We start from the raw sequence: 10,870 nt of genomic DNA on the forward strand, positions 1-10,870 counted from the left end.
ACAGCTGAATTAACAGGAGGGACCCGCCCAGTCAAAGAATCCTCAAGCGCTCAATCAATCCTTCGCGGATATATAGACTTTAAGAGAAAAGATGATAGTACTAGGTTTATTTATCATGTCCTCTACCTTAAATATACATACAACCTAGATTGCTAGAAAACCAAGGAAGTTCCGTAACTGGTTCTAACACACTTCTTATGTATATAAACTAACCGGTTGAGGTACCCGTGCCCTAACTATGTCTAAGTTGCTACTGACAAATGGGCGAAGCCCATCTGTATCGATATAATCTCCAGAACTTCTTTTACAGAACTTCTCCCGAGGCCACTTAAAGAGAGCAAAACTCACATAGAGAATCATCGTCGCATAAATGGCACCAACGCAGCACTCCTACTCCGTGGGCAGACTCAAACATTCGATATACGAGAGCCATTCTCTGCATCAAAAGTGACAAAAAAGTAACAAGGCGATCTCTCGGCAATACATCCAAAATACTCCGTTTTCCTGGTCACATTGCTATGTACAACCTAGGGTAGGCAAAGCCCTCACATCTAATGCAAAACATCCACATCCACATCTATCTCAACTCCTCCCACTGCACACCAGCCCATTCCTCCCGCCACCCAGTAACGCCCAACTCCTGCGGCGTACAGTTCTGACCACAAACTCCCATGATGATAGTGCCCCACTCCATGCCCGCATCATCCTTCCCAAGCCCAACACCAGGACGCCCCTCCTCAAGCATAGTAATAGCATGCGGCACAAGCTGGAACTCGAACACACGCTGGCTTCCACAGTACTCACAGGCCGGGATCCTCCCCGAACCGAGTGTGGTGATCTTGGCACCAGGAGCACTGTGAACATGCAGCCGGGTACCGACCTCGTCACCAGTTGAGTACAGCAGTGGCGTACCGCGGAACTCATACCGCAGAACTTGCTCCGGGTTGTGCTCGATGCGCATCGAGAACTTCATAAAGTCCTTGTCGAGTTCGGACTCGAAAGTGTCCTTGAGCTCCGCGCCACCAGCGCCTTCTTCCTCCATTGGTTCAATTTGCACATTATCTGGCACTGTGGGTGAAGATGGCCGGGAGAGAGTTTCGTATTCTGCGTCTAGGTAGAAATTTTTGTACGGCGGAGGGAACGCGGACTGCGCGGGCCACGGGACCGCTGTGCTTGATTCCGGTGTTTTCTTTGTCGCGGCTGAGGGCGGTGGCGAGGAGATGCGCACTTTATCGGCGAAAGATGAGGCCAGGTTGGTTGCAGACACGGCGGGCTTCTCGGCTGTAGGTGCTGTCGCCTGAACTGGTGTCGCGAAGGGGTTGCTTCCCGCGGGTGTTGGGCCCGAAGCGGATGAGAAAGGATTCGGGTTCGAAGATACGTTGCTCGTCAAGTTTGTTGCGCCGAACAGGCTCGCTCCTAGGTCCTGCTTGGGTTGTTCTGGTGCGACGGGCTGGGTTTCCTCTGTTTTCGTTTCAACCTGTCTGTTTTGTCCACCGACGGCGACTTTACGCGCTGCGCGGAATGCTCTGATACTGCCTGGCTTGCGGTTGCAGGGCTTTCTGGGGCAGCCGAATAGGTATAGGCGTCGTTCATCAGTCGGGAAGTGATCGGGCAGGTCGCCGTGCAATTCGAGGAGGAGCAGCATTGGGCTGTTGCAGACTTTGCAATTGGCGAAATCGCCAGGTGCTGGGGATGCTTCATCGAGCCATTTCTGAACCAAAGTAGCGGTTAGTTGAAATTGGTTATACAAAGTGATCACTCGTGGTAACTTACCGGCCAGCCTCCAAGATGGCTGATTACATCCTCGATGACATCCTCAGCAGCATAGCCTAGAAGCACACCGGTATCGGTGAAGTCCTCATCGACACTGGAGTCACTGTCATAGGAATCCATTTTGAATTGTTCGGAGTTAAGTGAATCAAAACTGTGATGCCCCTCAAAAAGATAAGCGATATGGAAACGCACTAGTCCTAGAAGAGACTAGCGTGACATGGGCCGACTACCAAATTAGACTCATGGATGGCATCACCTCCGCCCTTGATCCTTCATCTGATGATATCTTGAAATACATTGATCTCTGGCTAATCAGTATCTACTGTTCAACTACCAATTAGCTCTGCCATTTTCTAGTGCTACCATAATAATGTGGCCGTCTATGCCATGGCATATCCCTCTCTTACTGTACTCCATCCTAGCTGCCCTACTCGTCTCGTTTGGCAATGCAGCAGAACAAGAGCAACTGCGAGAAGCCGCCAGTGCAACCCCAAAGCGTGTGGCAATAATCGGTATGCCTCTCTCTAAAGAACACAGTTCCATACGGGGCTGATACTCCCATAGGCGCCGGAGCCGGAGGCTCGTTTGCTGCATATCAACTGCGCAAGCTGGCAGATGAAGCCAACATTCCTGTGGAAATCACAGTCTATGAGCGTGAATCATATGTTGGCGGCCGCTCAACAACAGTCAATGTATTCGACGACCCATCGTACCCCATTGAACTGGGTGCTTCCATTTTTGTCCAGATCAATTACAACCTGGTCAACGCTTCCCGTGATCTCGGCCTGACGGTCAATAGTGCTGACCATGCACGGCCTAGGGAGACTGCTGAGAGTATCGGGATCTGGGATGGGACCCAGTTCGTTTTCACGTTGACGAATTCGTATAGCTGGTGGAATATCGGCCGGCTCTTCTGGCGTTATGGACTGGCGCCTCTGCGTACTCAGAATCTGGTAAAGAGTGTCGTTGGCAGGTTTCTCCGCCTTTATGAAGAGCCTTTATTCCCTTTCAGCTCTCTTACTGAGGCAGCTATTGCGGCTGACTTGATCAATGCTACTGCATCTCCTGGCGATGTGTTTCTCCGGGCAAATGAAATCAGCTCGCTGTTTGCGAATGAGATCATCCAAGCAAGTACTCGAGTGAATTATGGACAGAACCTGCAGCTGATTCATGGCTTGGAATCTGTCGTCTGTATGGCTACGGATGGAGCGGTTTCTATCGAGGGTGGAAATTGGCGCATTTTCGATGGCGCGCTGAGGGCCTCGGAGGTGAATATCAAAGTGAATACCACCGCCACTGAGATTTCACGCAACGATGATGGGACTGTACGGGTCTCCTCAAAGGTCAACACCGCTACCAGCTCCGAGCATGAGCTATTCGACGAAGTTGTCATTGCCGGTCCTTTGCAGTACTCGGGTATCTCCGTCTCCCCTCCCTTGGAAAACACTCCAGATGAGATTCCATATGTCAACTTGCACGTTACTCTCTTTGCATCCCCTCACCGCATCTCGCCGAAGTATTTTGGTCTGAACGATTCAAATGCTCGAGCGCCCGAGACTATTCTGACCACTCTACCCAAGGGCGTTGATCTGGGTTCGAACCCAGATGGTGTTGGCCTCACTGAATTTTGGAGTATTAGTACACTTCGAAGAGTAGATCATTCTGTTGCGGGTTCCAAAGACAAACAGCAACATTATGTTTACAAAATCTTCTCGCCAGAGCGGCCCACGGCTGAATTCATTGCCCAGATTCTGGGGCTGGAGAGTGAGATTGCGGGGAGCAATACGACCATTGGAGACCTATCGATAGGCGATATCAGCTGGTTCCATGAGAAGCTATGGAACCCATACCCTCTTCTGTATCCGCGAGTGACCTTTGAGGAGACTCTTCTAGCTCCAGGTGTGTGGTACACAGGTGGCATCGAGAGCTTCATCTCGACAATGGAGACTAGTGCGTTGATGGGCCGGAACGTGGCAACTCTCATGTTCCAGTCGTGGCAGAAGCAAGGAGATCAGACAGACAGTGATGCCTCGTCCTGGGACAGGGAGCTGTAAGCCTGCTTATATCTTGTCTTGGCTTGCCAGCCTCCTTTTGTCAAACTAAGCGTTATGCATGGAAAGTCTTTTTCTTGTTATGAGCCTTGCATTTGTTATTTACAACCTGATCTTATATGAACCGCTCGATATAGAATGAAATAACGGTACCGCTTAACTTGTCATGTCAAATGTCCTTTTCGGATGAGGGGATCTTGCTGGTACAAAGACGTGCACAGTCTGATGGATTAGCACGGGATGAAGCACAGTCTGCTAACCAATATTATGCCTCTATCGCCAACTATAAACGTAGTTGGATCGATCACATGATAGCGGGGCGGACTCTACGGAGTTCTATTCGACAGTTATCCCCACAGGCATTTTGATGTCGAGCTTCCAATTAAGACCTCAAAGCCGTCGCAGCAGATACAGATACATTTCGAAAGTCCCCGTTCTATTGCCGTTCTTTTGACACTTAATTAAATTCCTCCGCAACAAGGAAGCCTCGAGGCACAATGTCTAGGCTATCCTCTTTCTCATTACAACCAGTCACCGCCGAGGATATTCCGACCCTCGTTCGTATCCATGATGAGGCATTTGAAAATGACAAGCTTATGCATTTGATGTACGGCTCGCCAGATCAGAGAGAAGACATGATAGGATTCCTTCGGGGGCTACTCACGACTAGTTCAACTGCACTGTTTTTAAAGGCGACGGACAGAAAGACTGGTGAAATCATGGGGTGGTCATTGTGGACTGTCTACCTTGACCAAAAAACCCATGAAAGAGAAGCGGCAGCCACCGAAGAGAGACAGAAAACAGCCCCCGACACTGCGGGTAATCCGGCAGCCTTCCTAGACTTCTATAGAGCTGTAGCAGCAAGGCGAAGAAAATGGATTACTGGAAAATGCGCTAGCCGTGAGTTGAACAGATTTTTACGATAGAAGCCTTTACTCAGATGTCCTATAGTCCTCGAGGTTCTCGCGGTCCGTCCTCAAGCCCAGGATAAAGGCGTCGGCATTGCACTTGTTAAAGCAGGGCTAGAGGAAGCCAGTTTCCATAAGATACCAGCATGGCTGGAAGCATCATCTGCAGGTCACGCGATGTATCGGAAGTGCGGGTTTCATGATATAGGGGATCCTATTGACATGGATTTGAGCGACTATGGGGCGGAGGGAAGTGTGAAGACAGTGTGTATGCAGTTTGGTTTACAAAATTAGCATGGAACTACGTTGGCTCGAGAATAAATACCGCTGTGATATGGGACCTCAAAGTCATCCTCAATTTACAACCAAAGTCGATATTAGCTTATTTATACATCTTGTCGATTGGGAGGAGGATACTTTACCACCAGCAGCCGGATGATTCAGCACATACACAATCTCTTAGTTAACTGCCTTTTTTATAAAGTCATTAGACACATCAATCTCGCTTCCACGATGTAGTATAGAAGATTAAGTGAGAAATCACTTATCATTTGGTCTTTTTCGCCGTATTCTATCGATCAAAGGTCACCCCGCTGTCTTATTCAACCCCACCATCTCGGGCTTCGTCTTCCAAATCATCCTTATTCCTCCTTGAATCTGTGAAACTATGCTTCTACGTTTCCTAGGAATTCGGCCTGACTAAACGATTCTCTAGTTCAACCGCAGCCTGGTTGCAACTAGCATCTTGTTCGGACGAACCCATTGTTCGATCTAAGCGACGCCTCTAACTAGGTAAGCAGTCCATTATTTCCTATGATGGGCCTCCTCATAATTGGGTAAGCTAAGAATCATGATGCCATCTAAGGATGGAAGTCTCTGGGTTTACTGCCTACGCTCCAGGAGTTGATACCCCAATGGATCAGCTTGCCTATTTCTTTCCCGGCGCGCACTGGCTGCAAAAAGGCCAGAACATATTCTATTACGATGATGATGGCTTGGGAAAAATTTGGATTAAAGTAGCTGCATACCTCCCTCCACAGTTCAAGGGCTGCGGGCTACAGGCATAGAAAATCACGGACAAAGCAAAGATGGTAGAACAAAAGGGTTTCATGAAGATCTTATCAGGGAAAGGTACTATTATCGGGGGAAAGGCCTTAACGCCAGACTTGAGCCTAGTATCTTTTGAAAAGGAAATTATCACTGATGGCTTCCTCCTTTGCATTCTAGCCATTCCTCAAACCCTAAGCCTAGCATGATTCTGTCTATACCAACCAAATGACGTGGACATCAATATCTCAATCCCTTAAGCGTGGACAGGATCTCTGTGCTTGAGTAGAATAATTGGAAAACTCTGTGTCTGTTCGAACATTGGCATTACCATAGCTCTAGTCCGTTGTAGAATGGTGGCTGCATAAGGGGTGAACTAGGACAAGTCTAAAGATCTCATAGTATCTACAGTGCCGGGGAGAAAGTCGGAATATAGTATATCTGTATCGACATCTATCGATCTCGGCAAGTAAAACTACGGTATTATGGAAAGTATTACTGTGTTAAGCGAGGAAGGAAGACTGAATTGTGGAATCGCATGAGGATGTATGGTTGCCATTGGCTCAGGATGGACTACATCCTTCCAGATATCAATCTATAGGTCTAAATGAAAAGATTTGACTAGCTAGAATTGTATGTCAAGACAAGTGCGTTGCATGGAAAGTAATAAAAATTCAGGCCATAGTAATTCTACCAGTTGACACCTAGTCCTCCTATCTTCGCTCAATTTGCGGTATTTTCAATGCTTCAAGTTAGTCTCTTCATTCGTATCTGTTGCTACATACAGATCACGGATTCAATCAGTAGCCAAACCCGAGAGAAATCACAGGTCATAGAATCAAACAATGAGTAACTTTGGAGTGGAAATGCCTTGTGAAACCTCCAGGCCTATACATAGAAATCAGTAACTTTATGTGCAAACTGCTGTCACATTTAAATTCTATGTATATATTTGATAGAAGGGAGCTAGTAGTCCGCCTCGCTCTCGCTGCCGGGATATGCCTTCTTCCTCAATTTCCATAGTGACTTTTCTCGTCGCGCAGCAACTTCACGCTGGTGACGACTATTATCTTCCACGACAGTCATCCAAGGCACATTGCTCGCTCGGCGAACCCTCTCTCGCAGCAGTGCAAGCGTTCGACTATGCTCGGCCGGATCCAGCTCGTATGCCTGTTCACTGCCAATGTCTCCAGCTTTCCTCGGCCCAGAGGTCGATTGCTGGTAGCGCCGCTCTGCCGCACGAGCGGCGTAGTACTCTTCACTAATAGCCCAATTCGGGTTATCAAGCTGGCCACGGACTAGCACAATGCCATGACCTTGCTCGATGGCCTTTTCTAGGTGAGATGAGGGAATAGGAGTGGAGATCTCAAGCTTGCGCGAAGAGGTATCGATCGAACGGACCAAAGCAAGACCAAGACAGTTTGACGCTTTGGGATCCAATGGGGTGCAACTACCGGAACCAACAAAGAGATAAGGAAGATCTTCGGATGTTCGCACAATGCAGTCAGGGATGGAAAGCTCAGCCGAATTACCCGCGCCTGAGTTTGCTGAACCCATGTCAATATCGTCATGGCCTTCGTCATTTGATGCTGACATCTCACTCATGATGGCGTTCGGCGATTCCACTGCAACGACGCCTACGATAGCACCCTCAAGGGTCTCGTGCAGTAGATCGGGATTGATCTGTGATCCCATTACCATAACGCCCAAAATACCTTGTCGTGCACCGGCATAGTCCACAGTAATAGGCCTCGTGCGAGATAGCGGTACATCTGACCAAAGGGAAGTGATGAGATCATTTGGATGAGACATATGGAAGTATGACTGGATTTGCATCGCTCGTAATTGAGCGCTTGATCGGCTCACAAAATCAGTGGGCTGAGATGGGAGAATGGTCAAGGGGACTCGGGCCTCACGGGCAGCTAGACCTAACGGATCCACGACTTCTGATGGGCCTTTTTCACTCATATATACCACATCAGAGAGACCGAGAGATCTGACCAGCCAAGTCGCAACCTCTAATCCTTGCCCAAAGATCCAACCAGGGTAGTTGATAATCAGAGGGCATTGGGGATGTTTCTCCAGCAACGAGCGGTATTGATCCATAAGATCCATGACGGCCAGTGCATAGTGATCGGGGTCTTCTTTTGGCGACGCTGCGCCGATATGATGCGCCCGCACTATTTCACCGTCACGGGAATCGTCCAATGATGGGTGGGTGAAAGGCGGACCGAAGAAGGGAGAGCGCAACCGCGCGAGATACACTTGACCCATAGGGGCAAACTCAGGCTGACCTGGGTCTAGATCCAGGAAAGCAACTCCATCGGTATTAGTATATCCATTCTCGGTCTCGGGTGTCGGACTTAAAACGTGATTCAACAAGTAGCGACTAAAGGTGGACTTTCCGGATGCTTTGGGGCCACAAATTAGAACACGAAGTTGGCCTTCACGTTGTGAGAGACCTTTCATCGACGCGCTCCATTTCTTGTCGAGGTGAAGGGGTCGGATATGTCTATTTAAAGAATCATCTGCCGAAGTATACAACTGTCAAGTCAATTAGCTTTGAACACAGCTCGAGCTGGAGTAGAGTATGATTGCATACCACTGAAAAAGTCCGCTTTGAGTCTTTGGCGGCTCCTTTCAGGGTGATTTTATCTGCAGCGGTGTTCTCACCAGCCCATATCCTTTGATACAGAGGCGAGAGGTCACGGAGGCGGGAGATACCGCTAGTACAAGACTTGATCTCTACTTCTGCGTCGCCATCAATTCCAGCAACACATTTGATAACTGGCAAAGAGTGGGTCGAGGGAGCATAAACTCTATGCAACTGCGAGGACGGATGTAACTTCGCGCCCATCAGACTGACAACACCTCTTTTGACCCAGAGATCATAATGGCCCACCAACGCCAGGTTCTAAGGGAAAGATCAGTATTCACTCCAAATGGCCGGAAAGTTCATCCATACCGTGCGTTCCTTAATGCGAATGCAAAGTGTGCTCTCATCGCTGTAGACTATGTTGCTTTCGTTCAACCGAGCCTTGGATAGAGGGAAATTCTGAAGCTCTGCGGGTGTTTCTGCGGGTGATTCATAGCCATCGGCATCACCCATAACAGATGCAATATCATCCTCATCCATCTTTTCTGTATGCTCGACTTGGTCCTTTTCAGACTGCTCGTCTGAGAGGTGCTCATGAGTATCCTCCAACTCGGGCTTCACTTCCAATTCTTGAGGCCGGGTAGCTCTTAGTGGCCGCTCCGGTATTGTCTCTGTGCGCAATAGTTTATCTTGTTTCTTTGCTGCCTTTGTCCGTGTACGATGCTCTTCTTTTGTCCCAGTCGCCTCAGGTCCATCGAGAGACTGTCGCGACTTTTTCGAGGGTGGTTCGCTCGCAACAATAGCCTGCGGTGCATCCGCTGGTACATTCGCGCTCTGTGCTTCTTGTTGTTGTCGAGCTCTGCGCGCTGCCAAAGCAGCGACAGCGCTAACAGGGCCTAGAGAAACGACATGTGAGCTTCAAATTAGTGTTGTAGGGCATGGATAGACGGCTTACCAGCTGGTTGCTGTTTTTCGGCCTTTCGCTTAACCATGATATTATACAGTCCGGGCAGACAAGCTTCGAGCTTGTGTTCGAAAAGAAATCGACCTCGATAATGCGATCCAAAGCCGATAAGCAAAAAAAGTTGGCTGGTGGTCCGTGCTCCCGCGGAGCAGAAAAAAAAAGATCGTTGGACCTGAGCATCCTCACTCAACGTCGATCCAATTCATTTTGCGAAATCGGCTTTGCTGAAACTTCGCGTATATACCCTGTAAATTACTTCATCGTTTCATTTCATTCGTCTTGTGGATTTCGGGTGTACCAAACGCCGCACATTCTTGCGAAAGCATTTGAGTGTCGACCTCGAGTTTGCCCTACACAATTGAACAATCGCCATGGCATCATCCGACAGCGATAGCAGCTCGAGCAGATCGGCCTCGCTTGACCTCATGACTGAAAAAGAGAAAGAAATGACGAAGAATACAAAGGTACAGGAATCAAGCGAAGATGATACCTCGGACTCAGGTTCGGATTCGGATAGCGACTCCGACGACTCCAACGAGATGAAGCCCGACTCCAGCTCAGGCAAGAAGTGAGAGATTATCCTCTATCGGCTCTTATGGTAACTAATACTTGTGCCCATAGGGTTGTAATCTCCGGTCCTCAGCTATACAAACCACCAGCGGGTTTCAAGTCTGCAAAGAAGCAGGCCCCGCCATCCTCCAAAGTCTCCTCCCTTCTCTCCAACCTCGACGGCAAGCAAGTCCTTCACCTCACAGCACCGGCCTCTCTACCTTTGTCCAAAATCAAAGAGGTGTGCATGGCCAAGATCATGCAGGGTGAACCGATCATCTCCCACGACGGTGTGAACTACGGCATCCCAGCCGAGGCTCTTTCCGAGGCCGATCCCGCAACCAAATCACTACTTCTTTTCGACGAGAAGACACAAACATATTCCACAGCAGCCCAAAGCATCCCAAGTTACCACGTCCAAGAAATGATCGGTCTCCCAAGCACATCAAAAAAGACCGATGCTGTAGTGGCAGAGTTGCGCGAATATGTCAAGCCAGCCCGGCCGCAGCCGAAGCACATGAAAATGCGCTTCCGGCCTGTCGGTACAACGAGTGCGCTTCCAGAGACGCTTGGATCTAGCTCGGAATCGGAGGGTGAGGCGCCTTCGTTCAAGGTTCCCAAGGGAGAGGAACGGAAGAGGAAGCTTGATCACGATGACGTTGAGGATGAAGCTCCCCAAGCTGCAGCGCTTCCTCGGAAGAAGTCAAAGAAGCACTCACAAGAAAAGGATGAGGATGATAATCTGAGCCGGAAGAAGTCGAAGAAGTCCCACAAGGACAAGGAAGAAAAGAAGCGGAAGAAGTCCGAAAAGGCATGATTTGGCGTTAGTGTGTTTTGAGAATAGCTTTGGTTTAACGACGTCCCCAATACTATGTACAATTTACAATCTTATTTTCTCTGTGTTCCATTGTCTTTTGTTGATTTGATAGTGTCGAAGCAATGAGTGTAGTCCGATGAGCTCTTTTTTAAACGCCTCTCTAAG

The 10,870-nt window shown here is 48.8% G+C and overlaps 5 protein-coding genes across 5 annotated transcripts; 3 read left to right on the plus strand and 2 right to left on the minus strand.

Annotated features, from left to right (window-relative positions):
* Positions 1 to 577: 577 nt before the first annotated feature.
* On the minus strand, positions 578 to 1,893 carry LCP9604111_2628 (small subunit rRNA maturation protein TSR4; the record flags this gene model as incomplete). Its single annotated transcript, XM_039070126.1, has 2 exons — positions 578 to 1,711; positions 1,774 to 1,893. 2 exons carry the CDS (start codon positions 1,891 to 1,893, stop codon positions 578 to 580), a joined length of 1,254 nt encoding a protein of 417 aa, XP_038931380.1.
* Positions 1,894 to 2,143: 250 nt separating this feature from the next.
* Positions 2,144 to 3,827, plus strand: LCP9604111_2629 (putative prenylcysteine lyase; the record flags this gene model as incomplete). Its single annotated transcript, XM_039070127.1, has 2 exons — positions 2,144 to 2,285; positions 2,338 to 3,827. The coding sequence occupies 2 exons, from the start codon at positions 2,144 to 2,146 to the stop codon at positions 3,825 to 3,827; spliced, it is 1,632 nt and encodes a 543-aa protein (XP_038931381.1).
* A 494-nt stretch (positions 3,828 to 4,321) lies between these two features.
* Positions 4,322 to 5,026, plus strand: LCP9604111_2630 (uncharacterized protein; the record flags this gene model as incomplete). The annotated part of the gene is made up of 2 exons (XM_039070129.1): positions 4,322 to 4,724; positions 4,776 to 5,026. 2 exons carry the CDS (start codon positions 4,322 to 4,324, stop codon positions 5,024 to 5,026), a joined length of 654 nt encoding a protein of 217 aa, XP_038931382.1.
* A 1,719-nt stretch (positions 5,027 to 6,745) lies between these two features.
* Positions 6,746 to 9,367, minus strand: grc3 (uncharacterized protein; the record flags this gene model as incomplete). The annotated part of the gene is made up of 4 exons (XM_039070130.1): positions 6,746 to 8,323; positions 8,382 to 8,693; positions 8,745 to 9,271; positions 9,331 to 9,367. The coding sequence occupies 4 exons, from the start codon at positions 9,365 to 9,367 to the stop codon at positions 6,746 to 6,748; spliced, it is 2,454 nt and encodes an 817-aa protein (XP_038931383.1).
* A 343-nt stretch (positions 9,368 to 9,710) lies between these two features.
* LCP9604111_2632 (DNA-directed RNA polymerase I subunit RPA34) lies at positions 9,711 to 10,705 on the plus strand (the record flags this gene model as incomplete). The annotated part of the gene is made up of 2 exons (XM_039070131.1): positions 9,711 to 9,907; positions 9,961 to 10,705. 2 exons carry the CDS (start codon positions 9,711 to 9,713, stop codon positions 10,703 to 10,705), a joined length of 942 nt encoding a protein of 313 aa, XP_038931384.1.
* Positions 10,706 to 10,870: the final 165 nt, after the last annotated feature.

This window comes from Penicillium roqueforti (genome assembly GCF_015533775.1).
Source record: "Penicillium roqueforti strain LCP96 04111 chromosome Unknown scaffold_03, whole genome shotgun sequence".
NCBI classification, from domain to species: Eukaryota; Fungi; Ascomycota; class Eurotiomycetes; order Eurotiales; family Aspergillaceae; genus Penicillium; species Penicillium roqueforti.